At 45.5% G+C, this 18180-nt stretch overlaps 1 protein-coding gene across 2 annotated transcripts; it reads right to left on the bottom strand.

Annotated features, from left to right (window-relative positions):
• Positions 1–8452: 8452 nt before the first annotated feature.
• LOC118236257 (AP-1 complex subunit sigma-1A-like) lies at positions 8453–16838 on the bottom strand. Of its 2 annotated transcripts, none has more exons than XM_035434472.1 (5): positions 16620–16838; positions 12270–12448; positions 11382–11490; positions 10898–11035; positions 8453–10304 (listed from the first exon to the last, which is right to left on the bottom strand). In XM_035434472.1, the coding sequence occupies exons 1-5, from the start codon at positions 16620–16622 to the stop codon at positions 10257–10259; spliced, it is 477 nt and encodes a 158-aa protein (XP_035290363.1). In that variant the 5' UTR covers positions 16623–16838; the 3' UTR covers positions 8453–10256. The 2 variants fall into 2 exon arrangements, with proteins under 2 accessions (XP_035290363.1, XP_035290362.1); XM_035434471.1 differs by lacking the exon at positions 16620–16838 and adding an exon at positions 15393–16600.
• Between the last annotated feature and the right edge of the window lie 1342 nt (positions 16839–18180).

The raw sequence follows: 18180 nt of genomic DNA, 5'->3' as shown, positions 1-18180 counted from the left end.
TTTTTTGTTGATTTTTTACAAAGGGCCAAATGCAAGAGAAGTTTACACCTTTTTTTGGTTATTTGATAGGGATACACTTGCAAATCTGTCCCCTTTACACAGAACCAGTGTGTGCACTGTGGAAAAAAAAAGAAAGCAAACGAGCTTTCAATCAGCGCTAACGTTAATTAGCCCCGGTGAGCGTTCATAACGCGGAGGCTGCCATGGCAACGTCTCCGAAAAACACCCCCGTCATAATGGAGGGAAAAAACAAAAACAAGTGAGGTCACAATCACGCTGTGACTGAAGCCTTTGTCCGTGAGCCGATCGGTTTAGAAACGCCTTCGTGACCTCAGATTATTTATTTATTGATTTTATTTTAACCTTCCACATGTGATTGTTACAAACAATGCTCAGTTATGTACAGGGATAGTTTGTATCTGTAGTCATAATTACAAAAAGAAGAAAAAAAAGAAAGAAAATGATTATTTTTTAAATTTAATGTATTTATTGTATTTTCTGAAAGTGGTGCAAAAGACATTCATACATTCAAAATGTTTCTGCGAAACCAAGTGACGTGAACACGGACTGTGTGAACACAGTTTAACTGCCTTACAACCAATCAACCAATGGCTGGGCAGGACCCCAGTCCTACTTCCTAGGGATTGGCTGGCCTGGAGTTTGAGAGAAAAGCAAGGCATAATGTGACTAGTCACCATAGTTTTGATCACTTGGTTTGGGGAAGGGGGGGGGGGGGGGGGTAGGATGTGAATTTTCAGCTGTGCGGTTGCCTCTACACCCCAAATCCCCCACGACATTCAGCACAATCCACTGCATTTCAGCACAGAAACAAGCCAAACCTCTCTGTTTCCTCTTTACCATCAAACACACAGAAACAAACCAAACCTCTCTGTTTCCTCTTTACCATCAAACACACAGAAACAAGCCAGACCTCTCTGTTTCCTCTTTACCATCAAACACCTTGCAGCTTGCAAAAACCAAGATACAAAACAGCACAATGACAATCACTAATGAGGAAAACCACAAAATGAGTGAAATGCAAGACCTGAGGGGACACCCCCATACCCCCTCTTGGCACACACCATACCCCCTCTGGGACACCCCTATACTCCCTCTGGGACAACCCCATACCCCCTCTGGGACACCACCATAACCCCTCTGGGACACCCCCATACCCCCTCTGGCACACCTCATAACCCCTCTGGGATACCCCCATACCCCCTCTGGCACATCCCATAACCCCTCTGGGACACCCCCATACCCCCTCTGGCACATCCCATAACCCCTCTGGGACACCCCCATACCCCCTCTGGCACACCTCATAACCCCTCTGGGATACCCCCATACCCCCTCTGGCACACCCCATAACCCCTCTGGGACAGCCCCATACCCCCTCTGGGACACCCCCATACCCCCTCTGGCACACCTCATAACCCCTCTGGGACACCCCCATACCCCCTCTGGCACAACCCCATAACCCCTCTGGGACACCCCCATACCCCCTCTGGCACACCTCATAACCCCTCTGGGACACCCCCATACCCCCTCTGGCACACCCCATAACCCCTCTGGGACACCCCCATACCTCCCCTGGGACAGCCCCATACCCCCTCTGGCACACCCCTATACCTCCTCTGGGACACCCTGTACCCCCTCTATAACACCCCCATACCCCCTCTGGGACACCCCATACCCCCTCTGGCACACCCCCATACCCCCTCTGGGACACCCCCATACCCCCTCTGGCCATTTAGCAGCTTGCGCTACAGAGAGGGCAGAGTGAAGCTTCAGGGGCCCCAAAATGGGTGGAGCTTGCGTGCAGTTGTCACATGATCCAAGTCATTTCAGCCAATCGGATCTTTCAGGGTCAGGGTCGACTGTATTTCAATGCAGTTGACTCAGGAAGTCAACTGAAAAATGGCCGTCAATGAAGCCGACTGAACTGAAATGGAATTGAGCCCAACCCCTGCTCAGGTTGCTGTGCTAAACAGAGCTGTTTTCATTGGCTCATTGATTGATTGACAGAACACAGTAAACCCACCCATTGTGGGGATGAGGAACCTGCTCTCATCAGTACTACCAAACATGGACTGGGCAGAGAGACAGAGTAGAAACATTACAAACATTTATGTTTTTTCTTTGGAGAAATTTGAGAAATAAAAAGGATGGACAGTAAGGAAAGGAATTAGGAGGAAGAGAAGGAGAGGAGGAAGGGAGAGGTGAGCCAAAAGAGATTAAGAACGAAAGAATCTGCACGTCTGTGTGTACTTGCATCTCCTAAAAAAAAAAAACTTAAAAAAAAAAACTTAAAAAGTTGCTTCTTTGAATAAACTGTGATCATTGCAAAAAGTAAAAAAAAAAATTAAAAAAAAGTAAGAAAAAAAACCGTGTACTGATGATGACTAGCGTACCCGAGTAAACGTTTTGAGTCTTGTGAAAGGACGCGTCTTTGTTCCTGTTGTTCCAGATGTGTGTTGTGCATTGCTGAATAAACACGCGTGGCCTGGGTGTAAATAACAGCATGTCTATTACTAGTTTTGCTAAAAGAGACAAATGAATAAAAGCAACTATTTTATTACGATCTAGTTTTTTTAATGCCTTTTTGGAGAGATAAATCATAAGTATGCTGCTGTAGTTTAAAAAAATATATATCCCACAATTCCGCAGGAGACCACATCCTGGTCTTGAGCACAACCCCACAGCCCCAGAACAGTGGGATTACAGGTAAAGTTCGTGTAAGTGCACGCAACCCGCATTCTTGCACACTGAGGCTGGCAGCCCGTGATTGGCTGTGTGTGTCATCTCTGGCTGAAGAAGAAGAGGCCGAAGACGTGCACAGAGGCCCTCCAAATCCTAAGCCCCCATTGGCTGCGGTCCTGATGATGTCAGATCACGAACACACCTGGAGAGAGGTAGGCGTAGGAGCACTCAAACACTGCACTCCCGTACTCCACTTAAAATATATTCATGCGAATGTTTCAAGCTTGTGCTCCCAACCGCTGGAGTTTGAGGGGAAAGTAATCTGGTCAAAAAAAAACTTCAGTTTTTTCAGCTAGTGAGGTGTTAAATAGGTTTATTTTTATTGATACTCTGAAGCAGACACATGGATTTGTTTTTATTGCAATGCACTCTTGACAGGGACTGCCAAAGAAGCTGATTGATAGATTACAACTTGCACAAAACGCCGCTGCCAGAATCTTAAGAAAATCAAGGAAATCTGAACACATCACTGCTGTTCTGGCTCCGGGTGTCTTTCAGGATTGATTTTAAAAGTGCTTCTCTTGGTTCACAAAGCTCTTAACGGTTTAGCACCATTTCTGATTGGCTGTCAGCATGGGTTCCAAGCCAAACCACTTAGATCATCAGCTGGCTTCTTACTTGACATTCCAGGAATAAAACATAAGAAATCAGGTGAAGCCGTGTCCTGTTTTTCTGATCTGAAGGCTTGGAATGTAATACCAATGCTGCTATCAGTCAGGCGACTACTGCACACAGTTTAAAGCAACAGCCCAAGACTAATTTCTTAACCTTACATTCATCTAGCTTTCTTTTTTATTCTGATTTATTTTATTTTATTTAGTATTATTATTTCTTTTTTCCCTCTTCGGTTGTACTTAAAAAAAAAAAAATAAAGATATCCGCTTTTATTATACACTTTTATTTTTAATGTTTTTAACTTTATATATGTTATTTTGTCATTCTATCCTTACTATGTTTTATGTTTTGTTATTATGCTTGGAAAGCACTTTGAGCTGCATTTTAATGTATGAAAGGTGCTATATAAATAAAGCTGCTGTTATTATTATTATAATTATTATTATTAGTATTTTAACAATGCATGGTTGCTGGACAGCGAGTGTGTGTGAGGTGTGCAGTATGTTTTTTTGAGTAGCTGGTGGTGGTAGGTGGGTTTTGGGTTGATAACAAATCTGAGAAAATATTCTGTGTGCAGTAATATGTGTGATCATGTCTGATATTAAGCCCTTAAAAACACACACACACACACACACACACACACATACATGCACATGCACACACACACACACACACGCACATGCACACACACACATACATGCACATGCACACAGGCTTACACACTCATGCACGCACACACATGCACACGCATATGCACACGCACATGCACACACACACACACACGCACACACATAAATCAGAGCTGTCTGTGCTTCATACTTTGGGAGAGAGAAAGAAGGATGGAGTTTAATGAAGGAAGAAAAGAAGACAAAGAGGGTGGTGAATGGTTGACTCACAGGGGAGAGAGAAAGAGAGAGAGAGCATAGAGAGAAAAGGGGAGAAAAGGAAGAGAAAAGCAGGAAGGTTAGAGAGGAGGAGGAATGCTTAACCATGTAATCAGCCCGTAAGGAGGAAGAGAAAAAGAGAGAGAAAGAGAGAGAGGGAGGGAGAGAGGGAGAGGGGTGATAATGAAACTGCAGTGATTGATGAGTCACATGATTGAGGGGTGAGTCATACACACACACTGCAGTACCTCCACCTTCACCAAAACACACACACCGCACACACACACACTGCAGTACCTCCACCTTCCGCCAAAACACACACACCACACAACACGCACACTGCAGTACCTCCACCTTCTGCCAAAACACACACACACACCGCACACACACACACACTGCAGTACCTCCACCTTCCGCCAAAACACACACACACACACACACACACACACACACACACTGCAGTACCTCCACCTTCACCAAATCGCACACACACCGTACTCCACACACACACACTGCAGTACCTCCACCTTCACCAAAACACACACATCGCACACACACCGCACACACACACACACACACTGCAGTACCTCCACCAAAACACACACACACCGTACTCCACACACTTACCGTACAACACATGCACTCACACACACACACACACACACATACATATTCACATAGCGCACACACACTTACATATCCAGTCATACACTTGCCCAAAATCATATGCTAATAAATTCACACATGCTTGGAAAGACACTATTTCCCACAAACACAAATGCACACACTCAAGCACGCACAGCACCCACCAGATAAAGCAAGGCAGCTGAAACAGAACTACCTTTGAATTTATAATGAAGTGACATGGAAAGAGAAACCGGTTTGCATCCTGTCCAACATTCCACACCAATGTTCAACATGATATGAAAATTGTATAGAATTATTTGTAAGGAACCATTTTGAATGAGCCATTTAAACAGACAACTCTGCACACAGCACAGTCGTGGATCATACAATGTTTCTGTCTGCCAACTAAGTTTATTTAGACAGGAGGCCTGAACATTGACTGCTTTTTCATTTGTGAATTTAGTGACCATCTGTGCAGAATCGTGTTAATTTAGCCCATTGCTGTGGTTCAGTTAGTTAGGCCACTGCTTTTCTTCTGACTGAAACATCAGACAACCTGATTTGAAGATCTTGATTGAGCTGAAGAGACTTAGACCAGGGCTGCCAAACCCTGTTCCTGGAGATCGACCTTCCTGTAAGGTTTCACTCCAACCCTAACAAAGCACACCTCATTCAACAGCTAGAGCAGGGCTGCCCAACCCTGCTCCTGGAGATCTACCATCCTGTAGGCTTTCACTCCAACCCTAACAAAGCACACCTCATTCAACATGCACAGTCAGCATAACCAAATAGCATACACACTAACCCCTAGCCTATATATGCAGGCCTATAATTTTTGCACTTTGCACCGTTAGTTTTGCCACAGCTGTCTGGCTGTGTGGTCATCATTTCACCATGGATGATCTGCAACTCTGATTAGCCTCTTCATTAACATAGAGGTCAAATGGCCTGGCTCTGCCCATTTTTTCAGCTCGATTTGTGTTACGGTCCTTTTAGTCTCGCTGGGATTGGACCGAAAAACTGAACACACACTATAGCGCATAGCACTGATTGCGCAATAGGACTAACTTAAGTAATTATTCGCTCGATAATCGATTCCTAGGCTGCGTCTCTAGCTTTTTTAACTACTGTCGTATTGCATTTTTTGTAAATATAGGCTCGTAATCTTAATAAAAATGCATTATGAGTTCCTGCTCACGGCTGTAAACGATGCTGCACGTTCTTTTGGCCATTTTACTTGGATCGAATGTTTCAATCGATATTCACTTACTCGGTCTGTGGTCCATGAACGCGCACGTAACTTCACTGCACACCTGGCTTTCATCAAGCATCAACTCTTGAGACGCTACCAAGGTCCATGAAACGGAACTGATCCAGACTATGTAACCTGGCGAATTCAAGCGAAGTTTATTTTCGTATGCCCGGCTTTTCTTCTACAGCTTGGTGAAATACCCCCCTGCTTTGAGTAACAGGCCCTTGCCTTTGAGGCCCAGATGTGAGTATCTGTAGTGTGCGCGCGTCTGTTTCAAATCGGTTCATTTAAACAATTGAACATTTAGATAATGGGCTATAGGTCGGAGGCACAAGTCCTGACACAAGTTGTTAAGATTTAATAGGTGTATTTGTGAAAGCAAAACGAGTATTGCACTATGCAAACCACAGCATTTATGTCTCCCCGTTTTTGTGTTAAGATTCTTCCATGCTACGAGTACAGAGCCATCCTGCAGCGCGAGGAGGGGTGCGGTGCGTGGCGCGTGGAGGCCTGCGGTTTTGGACCCAGCTACTGTCTTCTGTGAGTTCAAACCGTTTTTATTTTTAAGTTGCACTCATGGTTGACGCAGGCTCGTTGAATTTTACCATTATCACAAATTTGTTATGTGTTTTCTTATGGGTTTCTGTTTAAATGAGCACCGACTGCAAGCAAACAAAAACAAGCACAATAATTTCAGAACATGGGAGAATTCAAGAGCCTAACATGTAGCATTTTACACGTCACACTCCTACCTGTGTATTATTGGCTGAAATTTAAAGTTCTAAAGGTGAATCTATTTTTGTATTGCCAAAGGAAAGTTTCAAGGCTTCATTAGTCGCACTGGTGGTTGAAACTGTTGGAGATAACGTTTGACGTCATCCAAATCGTTTTTTACGCTGACGTTATAGATTCCATACATGCTAATGCAGTAATGCACATAGAGCCAATGGTAAAACATTTACTAGCTAGCTAAATTCATAAATTATGTTGTTGGCATATAGATGAAGTGGTATCATGATGTCACTGTCACCAACGAGCTATCTATATTCCAGACACCTTACCTTATTCTCTGACTGTGTATATCGAGTTGTCTAGCAACGGGCAGAAGTCAATTGTTCTTCTTTGATGGACGCAACTCTGCCGTGGGCCGTCGATGGCGTCATCGTGCACGAATCCATTGTGTGCACAAAAAGTTTAACTGTAAACCTCCAAAATATGTCGACAAGCAGTAAAATAGCAAAGCAAGACGTGTGTGATAATTTTGACGTTGAAATGTGCGTTTAGTTCATGTATGTGCTTAATTAGTCACAATTACGTGTTTATTCATTAGCCTATTATAGGTTATTTTGCGGCTACGCTTCGGGATCTAAAATAATCAAATGGAAAGAAACAGACAGGGCAAAAATGTGCAGACATGTTCTTTATTAGAATATTGCCGGCGTTTTTTTTGTGTCTTCGACTCATTTTTTCCCGGAGATGCGGGGGAGGAGGAGGGGGGTAATTGAGGACGGGTATTTTAGTTAAAGACGTCAGAAAATTGGAGAAGAGTGTTGGGGGTCCTCTCTTTTCTCTTTTATTTGATGCCTTCCCTTTCATACACTTCATGACCCCTCTCTCTCTCGTTCGCCTCCCCTCCCATTCTCTCTCAAACCCAATTTCCTTTGTTGTCTGCGCAGAAAGCCATGGAATGGATTTTGGTGCAGTCTGGTTTCACTGTAGTGCTGTCAGAAAGGATTACTGACTCATCCCCACTTAATATCACCTCTCTCTCTCTCTCCCTCTCGCTTTCTCTCAAACACGCATGCGCACACACACACACACACTACAGACATGCACACTCTAGACACACACACCACACAAACACACACGCTACACAGTACACACAAGACATCTCTGTTGAACATCTCATTCCAAAACTGTGGGCATTAAGATGGAGTTGCTCCCCCCTTTGCCACTATAAAGCCTCCACTCTTCTGGGAAAGCTTTACACTAGAGTTTGGAACATGGCTGCAGGGATTCGTTTCCATTCAGCCACAAGAGCATTAGTGAGGATGGGCACTGATGTTGGGCAATAAGGCCTGGCTCACAGTCAGTGTTTCAATTCATCCCAAAGGCGTAAACACACACACACACACGTGCATACATGCATGAAATTTTGCCACTTCACACACACAAATCACTTATTCGCCATGACGGATATGCTGGTCCTGCTGTTTACACGCACACACGCACACACACACACACACACACACACCTCTGCATTCACCTCCACAAACACAGAAGTTCTTGGACAAACTGATTCAAGTCTTTCATCTTTTTTTAAGCACTTATTGTTTATTATAAAATAAAATCTGAACATTCTTCCCTTTTTATGTTGGGACTTTGATACAGTATGTTAGACATGCACCCAGGATTACAGTCCTGTGGGTAAACCCACACCGTTAGGACTACAGTCCTGTGGGTAAACCCACACCGTTAGGATTACAGTCCTGTGGGTAAACCCACACCGTTAGGATTACAGTCCTGCGGGTAAACCCACACCGTTAGGACTACAGTCCTGCGGGTAAACCCACACCGTTAGGACTACAGTCCTGCGGGTAAACCCACACCGTTAAGACTACAGTCCTGCGGGTAAACCCACACCGTTAGGACTACAGTCCTGCGGGTAAACCCACACCGTTAGGATTACAGTCCTGTGGGTAAACCCACACCGTTAGGATTAGTGTCCTGCGGGTAAACCCACACCGTTAGGATTAGTGTCCTGCGGGTAAACCCACACCGTTAGGACTACAGTCCTGCGGGTAAACCCACACCGTTAGGACTACAGTCCTGTGGGTAAACCCACACCGTTAGGACTACAGTCCTGTGAGTAAACCCACACCGTTAGGATTAGTGTCCTGTGGGTAAACCCACACCGTTAGGACTACAGTCCTGTGGGTAAACCCACACCGTTAGGACTACAGTCCTGTGGGTAAACCCACACCGTTAGGATTAGTGTCCTGTGGGTAAACCCACACCGTTAGGACTACAGTCCTGTGGGTAAACCCACACCGTTAGGGTTAGTATCCTGTGGGTAAACCCACACCCCCGGTGAGTCCGTGCTCCGCGGGAAACGCACGCTCGGTAAGACTCGAGTGCCTCGGTGTGATTCGCCAGCGAGCGGAGGCCTTAGGCCCTACTCTTCCTCCTCTCTGTTCCCGTTATTCGGTCTCTCCATTCCCTGACTGCTGTCTTACAGGCAGAAAGACTGAAGTAATCTCTTTGGAAACAGTGAAAATAAAAAACAAACATAAAAAATAAAAAAAATCAAGAAGGCCAATCATAGGTGAGCCTCTGGGCTCCGCCCCCTAAACACAGAGGGGACCTGCCAGGGCCTGTCGCGAGTCACTCGCTATCTGTCCTCAGGCAGACCCAGGACCTGATCCGTTAATGGATTACTCTGACGATCTCCATCTAAAGCGCGCGTCATTTTGAGTGTTTCTGGAAGAGGTGACGGGGGTTATCAGGTCTGAGCAACCCCAGGAAGAGGGTGCCCCACCCCCACCACGTCTGAGCCGCGGCAGATAAGACCCCCGCCCGCCTCCCTCCCCCGCACTGACCGGCAGCGGGGGGGGGGGGGGGGGGGGGGGGGATGAGAACGCCAATCAAGCACGGGTTTGTCTCAGGCACGGTCATGGCAGGCCAGCGGTTACCGGGGAAACTGAGGGCTAGGCAGTAATGCCTGCGAGGGGTGCCAGATCAGGCTCCGCCTCCTAAAAGCCAACCACAGCAGATCGCTCTGTTCACCCTCCAAAGCCCCCCCCCCCCCCCCCGAAAAAAAAAAAAAGTTACAGGCCACAGCCATGCTTAAATACACTCAGAATTCACATCATACCCCATTAATAGCAAAGAGAAAATATATCCTTTTTTGTTGCAAATTTTTCTTACCACCCCCCCCACCCCAACCCCCAGTATTTAAGAATTCAGACCCACTTTTTTTTAGTTCCAATTTTCTTTTTTTTTATGGTTCCATTCATCTCCTTTGTCCTGGTTTCTTCCACAAGTCAAACTCCTCCTCTTGCAGCACAAAGGCTCCTCCCACCCTGTCCTTTTAAGGTCTGTAGTCCCCGCCCTGCAGACTACGCCAGCCCCATCTCCTCCAGCACACTTCTAGGAGACTCGTCCTCCTGAGGGGGGGGGGGAGTGAGTGAGAGAGAGAGGGGGGGGGGTGAGAGAGAGAGAGAGAGAGAGAGAGAGAGAGGGGGGGGGGTTGAGAGAGAGAGAGTGAGTCTTCAGGTTTTCACTGATGTACCACTGTCTCACTTTACATTCCAAGCACAGCAACATATTTGCCACGTCAACATGGTGGAAAAACACATTAATATTCCCATTCAAACAGGCCACTCAGTCTGTCTGGGGTCAGCGCTCACCTGCAGGCTGGAGTACCCAGCACTGCGTCAAACCTGGACTGGAGCTGTGATTCAGCCACCTGACCTGCCAGGCTGGGCCGCTGGTGTGACCGGCCTCACTGTCCACAGCTCAAGTTATTGCGTTTATGAATATAAAGAATCTACTGGTTAACAGAGAGGGAGTAAGATTCATGCACATGCACACGCACACACCCTCTCTCTCTCTCACACACACGCTCAAACATTTTCTCATACCCCCACACACACACACACACACACACACACACACACACCCTCTCTCTCTCTCTCACACACACACACACACACACACACACCCTCTCTCTCTCACACACACACACACACACACACACCTCCTGCAGCAGGTCCGCCTGCTCGATGGCCTTCAGGACACTCTTCTTGGACGTGTCCTGGATCTCCCCGCCCATCAGAAACTCGTCCAGGATGAAGTAGGCCTTCTCAAAGTTAAAGATGATGTCCAACTCGCACACCTGAGGGGACGGGGACGGGGACGGGGGGGTGAGAGGGGATTGGAAATGATGAAAGGGGGAGAGGGGGGAAAAGATGAGACGGAAGAAAGGGAAGGAGGGAGCGAGAGGGAGATGAAAGATGAAAGGAGCAGCTCTAATATTACTGCTCTGTTTATGCTTCCAGTTCTCTTACCAATCAGGCCTAATTGAGCGGAGGAGAGGGGGATGAGCGGAGGAGAGGGGGAGAAAGGGGGCGTGCCGCGGCCGGGGAGAGAGGGGGAGAGGCGGAGAGGCGGACTGACTCACGCGCGCTTCGGAGAAGGGGAATGAAGGGGGGGATGAGAGGGAGAGGGAGAGAGTGACTCACGCTGCCGAAGTACTTATCCAGCAGCTCCACAAAGCGGTGGATGATCTCCAGGGTGATGAGCTCGTTATCCTGCTCCTCCACCACACAGCAGAAATACAGGCTGGCATACCTGCAGAGAGAGAGGGGGAGTGTGTGTTACACACAAACACACACAGTCACACACACAGACACACACTCTCACACACACAGACACACGCTCTCTCACACACTCTCACACACACAGACACACACTCTCACACACACAGACACACGCTCTCACACACACAGACACACGCTCTCACACAGACAGACACACGCTCTCACACACAGACACACGCTCTCACACACACATGCTCTCACAGACACACACACTCACACACACAGACACACGCTCTCACACACACAAACACGCTCTCACACACACAAACACACACTCTCACACACACAGACACACGCTCTCACACACACAGACACATGCTCTCACACACACAGACACACTCTCACACACACAGACACATGCTCTCACAGACACACGCTCTCACACACACAGACACATGCTCTCACACACACATGCTCTCACAGACACACACACTCACACACACAGACACACGCTCTCACACACACAAACACACTCTCACACACACAAACACACACTCTCACACACACAGACACACGCTCTCACACACACAGACACATGCTCTCACACACACAGACACACGCTCTCACACCCACAGACACACTCTCACACACACAGACACACGCTCTCACACACACATGCTCTCACAGACACACGCTCTCACACACACAGACACATGTTCTCACACGCTCATAGCTCGTTCAGACCATTCACACTTTCAGAAGGAGGCTGGGAGCTCCTGCCCTACAGAACCTGGGTTCTGAGTAACGTACCTCTTGTAGACGATCTTCAGGTCCCTCCACTCCAGGAAGCTGCACATCTTGGGCTTGCGGGCCAGCACCACCTGCATGAGCTCGCGCACCATCTTCTTCTTGTCCCGCTCCGCAGTGGGCGTGTACCACTTCTGCAGCCGCAGCTTCCCCTGCCGGCTGAACAGCAGCATGAAGCGCATCTGCCGCATGCGAGCAAAGCCAGAGGTCAGGGGTCATCGCAAGCAGTAACGTAACAGAATGTCGCAAATAAGTGAGCTAACTAGCTTCACAAAAGCATAACAGTTAGCATTCCTTGTCCGCCAGCTAGCTAGTTGACCATCTAGCCATTAGCCATGAGTCTGTTTAGTCAGTGTTATTTTGGTAATGTTGGGCTAGCTAGTGAGCTTACTAGCGGGCTAAACTACTTAGCTACCAAAGCATATTAGCTATAGTAGTGAATTTGTTGCAGCAAAAAAAATAATAATAATAACACGGCCGGTACCATGGTAAAGGGACATCGTTTTGTCAACTGCCATACTGGTATTTTCTGCTGTAAACTAAGCATTCTACCAATGTTAACTCAATGGGTCAGTTTTTAAAAGCTTTAGAATTTAAGACTTACAAATTGTATTGCTTAACAAACAGCAAACCCCCTGGTGGGTGGAAGTTTGACAAACAAGTTTGGTATGTTTAGCTTTAAAACTGTAGGAGTTACATCCTGAAGAGTGAATAATAATAATAATAATAATAGTAATAATAAAAGACAGTACAAAAGTGAACAAATTAATTTACTGAAATATATACATTAATTCAACTTTTATTGTAAAAAACACAAAACTACATTCAATGAAGGTATCGTTCATGGAGTGTTTTTAAAATAAAAGATTAGCCAGTTAGCCTACTTAAATATTTATTAATATATTGTTTTTACAATAAAATAAAAAAAAATTTAAGTTTAAATTTACTTCCAGGGTATTTCTGTTTTTATTTTGACTCCCTGACATTTCACAGTGACCTGCTAAAAAATAGCAGGGGGCCAATTTGGCCTCCTCTCAGTGAATCCTGGATCAAACTCTGGCCTGGAATCTGGGGTGAGACGCAGTTGCACAGAGACCCATGTGCAGGGGTCTGAGCTTCATCTTTAAGTCATGGTAACACTTCACAGTACATCACAACAAACATCACAACACTGTCAAATCGTGCAGTTGCTACTGCACAATACAGATAAGTACCCATTTAAAGGAAGCTCACTTAGGCACTTTGCTGCCATTAAAATAAAACTTCAGCTTGCAAGAACAAAGGCTGTGACAATCTGAATCACTAAACGAGATCATAAAATAAATGCACAATTAAAAGTCCATAAATTAAATCTGAATTATATGTTAAATATTTAATTTAGAATGGAATAGTGGAATATTAATTCAATTATTAAATAATAATTTTCATACACTTATTTCAGAAGGTCATTTACATTTAATTGCACACAAATTGAATGATTCATTGACTACATTTTGACAGGTTTTATCCTCAATTAATACCCTGTCAATCCAATGTTTTCATCCAAAATCATTTATACTCATTCCAATGGATGCATGACATCCCTGCTGTATTGAGCCACTTTAAGTGTATAGTTATCAACTGACAATTATGAACAGAGAAGAAAATAGGCAGAAGAGAAAATACTGAACAGGAATGAAATTACATCGGAAACCTAGAATTAGCAAATTACATACCATGCTTTTTTTTAAAAAATCATACTTTTTTACTTCTGGTTTTAGGTCTGATAATATTTACTTGACTCCCAGGTAAGCACGGTCATGCAGCACACAATTATTCAGGCCAGTGGTTTCCGGGGGGGGGGGGGGGGTGGGCACATATGAACCCCTGCCCTCGGGAAAGCAGGGTGTTTATAAGCAGAATTAACCCTTTGAAGAGTAGGGTTTTTTCTTTTTTTAAAAATGTTTTTCCCCCCAACATTCCATGTCAGTGTTCTAGAACTCCATTCCTTTCAATTACCAGTAGTGATTGTTACATCAGCATTAGAATGTAAAGTTAAGAACATTCTAATCCCATATTTGTGATCTCACCTTGAAAGGTTACATGAATATGTCTCTATCATGTGAGGGACTGATCTGGCAAAAAGTGTAAAATGCTGTTTGTAGGCTACATAGCCTGTGTTAGCCTGTTGGCTCAAATGAATCACCTTTCTATTACAGTAGATTGCATGAATGTTTTTTATTTGTACACTGCCACTGATACATACAGTTAACTGGCAACTGAAAATTTATGATGGAACTGCTCTGTGTGATCCTTTCTTTCTGTTTTGAGTGGTGGACCTTGGCAGATACGAACCAGGGCAAGAAAAATCCATGAAACACATTTTATGTAATCAAACTGGTTCATTTATATAAATATATCATCCAGTGTATCATGGCAAAACATACATACATACAGGTGCATGTATGTGCATATGTCCATGTGTACTTTTAGCCAACTGTGCAGTTTCAAATGAGCACAGGCTGTAAAAACCTGAAATTCGGGTAATTCCTGTTTTACTTTTTACTCTCTTCTTAAAATACCTGCTCTAATTCCCCCCAGTTCCAGAATATTCTCTCCCCCACTGACGTACAGGGGCGTGTTCTCTCCGGTTGGCTGACCGCCTACCTGTCGCTTCCACAACACGTGCTTCCATAAAAGGCGGAAGCTGTTCAAAGAGTTTAAACAAATATGATAAACACACACAAACACACACACACAAAGCTGTGAATACAGTTTGGTCGTTAAAAAACAACGGCCCGACTCTCTCGAGCGCTATTCCAGAGAAGTTTGAGAGACGGAGAGAGGGCCCAGTGTTCCTGCGAGGCAAATTCTAAAAACCCAACACCTAGCCAACGCCTCTCATGCAAAACGTGCGGTCGGTTGAGTAATTCCGGTTTTCTCTCTACGTCTGGCGCTCAAACTAAACCAACACGAACTTCTGTTGTGACCACGTCAGGGGACAAATATTCACACTCCTTCGATGCATTTCCACGTGAACGCATCACACATTCCGCAGCAAGAACTGCTCTAAACAATCGTACATTATATTAGCGAGGATACTGCAGCGATACTAGCTCCCACCAGACAGCCCGGCAGGCTACTTACTGCGGCTAGTGTCTGTGCGGTTACCCTGACGAGAGGCGACGGCCACATGACACTGGCAACTGGCGGGCGCGGTAATGCGGGCTGACAAACCGAACACAAGGGAGTTCATCCCCGACCCGCGGAGAGGGAAAGAGAGAGAGAATGAAGAATGAGTAGACCGACTTGGACTGACAGCGTGAGAACCAGTGGGAGGGAGACTGGGACCGCTGCTCAGTCTCAAGCCAGCCTGGTCATAGCACTGCACTGTACCTGCGGTGAAGCAGGTGAACGCGGAAGCTGGTCAATGGTAAAATTAATTCCGCCGAAATGGTTCAACTAATAAAAAAAGGTTCAACTGCTTAGTTGCCACATGACCAGTTAACATTAATAGCTTTTCATTATGTCTTTGTTTAATTATGCAAATAACTCATCATGAATCCCAGCAATTAGGAACTTGAATATATATAGGCTAATTTTAGAAACTGAGAAACAACGACCTTAATGTTGGTAAAGACATATAAGAGGACATTAATTTCACAGTAAAAAGTTACGGTTATCCCAACTAACCAGACAACTCGTTGCTTCGCTTGGAATAACTGACGACCCGTATCTATCTAAACCTAAGTCGCAACCGGTCCCATTTTACAAAGTCAACAGATAGCCTGCTATATAGCAAACAATATTAAGCTGGCTAGGGCGCTATAAATAAACATTACCAAAATAATGAACTGGCAAGTTAACTTGACAGGACAGGCTACTGTTATGACCGTGGCCCCACAACCTGATCTGACGTTGTCACTACGTGGTATTCGCTTAATATGATGACAGCTCACACCAGCTGATCAGCCAAAACTTGACGCATGGCTACGACTCTGGATGCCGGCAATCGACTAACTGATCTGCGCTTCGCTTTGGAATCTAGCTGGGCGTGACTGTACACAGCGTGGCGTTGAGATAGCCTACCTGTTCCCGAGTAGTTGCCATTTTAGGTACAGGTAGCTCGTATGATAGGGAACCGGCAAGGGAGCTAAGCTAAAACTAAGATAGGCAAATCGGGATAGTGTCGTGCTGCTGTGTAACTAGTACGGCAAATGCCTGATAACCAGCATAAACGCAAAGCTCGTTGCCGTCAGTTGCCTTCGCTGGGGCTCTTCCCATTCTACACGGAGAAATAACCTGATAATGTTAAACCTTGCTAAGTAATGTAGACTAGCTGACGTTAGGCTACAGCACTGAACCGAAACTTACCATCTTGCCAGCTTCTTCCACGATCTTGGGCAGGGATGTCTCTGTCGCACTTGTCTCCCGGTCCAAGCCTAATGTTCAAGTATTTTTCTCAGTTTCAATCCCCGAAAAGGTTAACATTTCAAACAGGATTCAGCCATTAACAGCATCTGTAAGACCCGAATCGCCGAATGGACAGAGGCAGGAAACCAGAAAACTCGTCACGCCGCTTGCGCATGCGCACCCCGCACATCTAGCCGCCCGAGGATTAACGAGTTTGCCGTTCGGTGTTGCCAAGACAACTCGCCTTTGTCTCCCTATTCAAGTACTTTGATGGGAAGAAAACTGATCACCGAAGGAGAACGTTGTTTCCATAGTAACACCGTTTTGGCTCCCGGAGGCATGACAAGCCTCACTTTATGTATTTATTTGTCTGATGCTTTTATCCCGAGCGACTTAAAAGCCTGTCACTGAAAGATACCTTACATATCAGAGCATATCAACAAGAGCACACAGAAATGTGACATCCAGTAACAGGAAAACCAAGCTGGAAAACTCAGCCTACAAAACACAAGCACACACACGCACAAGACTCACACACGATTATGAATGAATAAATTAATCATTCCATTTGTATAGCACTTTTCTGATTGCTAAAAGTGATTTACGGTGATGAGTGGGAGCTCACCTCACCCACCGCCACTGTGTAGCCCCCACCTGGGTGATGTACAGCAGCCATTTTGCACCAGAATTAGCTAAGGTAGAGAGGGAGAGAACATTTTTTAGACAATTAAATCAGGGAACAATTAGGTAGCAATTAGCCAGGTTGGGAATTTAGGCAGGACACTGGGGAACCCCCTACTCTTTGTAACAAGTGTCATGGGGTCTTTAATGACCACACTGAGTCAGGACCTCGGTTTAACGTCTCATCTGAAAGACAGCATCTCCAACAGCACAGTGTCCCCCTCACTGCACTGGGGTATATTTTGCCTGATAGAAGATTGCCCCCTGCTGGCTCCCCAACACCACTACTTTATACCACTTCAGATACATTTCCCTTTCTTAAGCAATTGAAAAACAACAACAGTGGGCACCAAACATCAACAGCATGCAAAAAAAGTGAACAACAGAACAACAATCTCTGTAACAATAGCTTAAGTGTAGCATTACAGCCTCCTCTCAGACTTCACAATCGACCAATGGGATGTGACCTGAGAAATCTGCATGTGCAGGGAGTGTGTCTGTTGCAGCAGCAGGAGTAGGCGTCTCTTTGGGGAGCTTTATCTGTGGAATGGACAGGATGTGGACTCTGACATGCGGTCAGCTGTCACTTGGCTTTTATCTCTTTTCATTAACAGCCAACGAGAGCTGTCGGCACTCTGTCAGCACGCTGTTTTTCAGCATCGTTCACTGCTGCCTTTCCCAGCATGCACCTCACCTACTCTACTGATTAATCTCCCTGCGCATTATGGAGCTTTCTCTTAGTCACAGACTCCCTCCCACACGTGTGCCAGGAAGGGGCCTAAAGTCATCTTTAAAAAGTTTATTTTTTTCCCAATTGGGACAATAAATATATGCCAATTTC

The sequence above is a fragment of the Anguilla anguilla genome, chromosome 9, assembly GCF_013347855.1.
Source record: "Anguilla anguilla isolate fAngAng1 chromosome 9, fAngAng1.pri, whole genome shotgun sequence".
Classification (NCBI taxonomy): Eukaryota; Metazoa; Chordata; class Actinopteri; order Anguilliformes; family Anguillidae; genus Anguilla; species Anguilla anguilla.
This window is presented reverse-complemented; position numbering and strand designations above follow the sequence as displayed.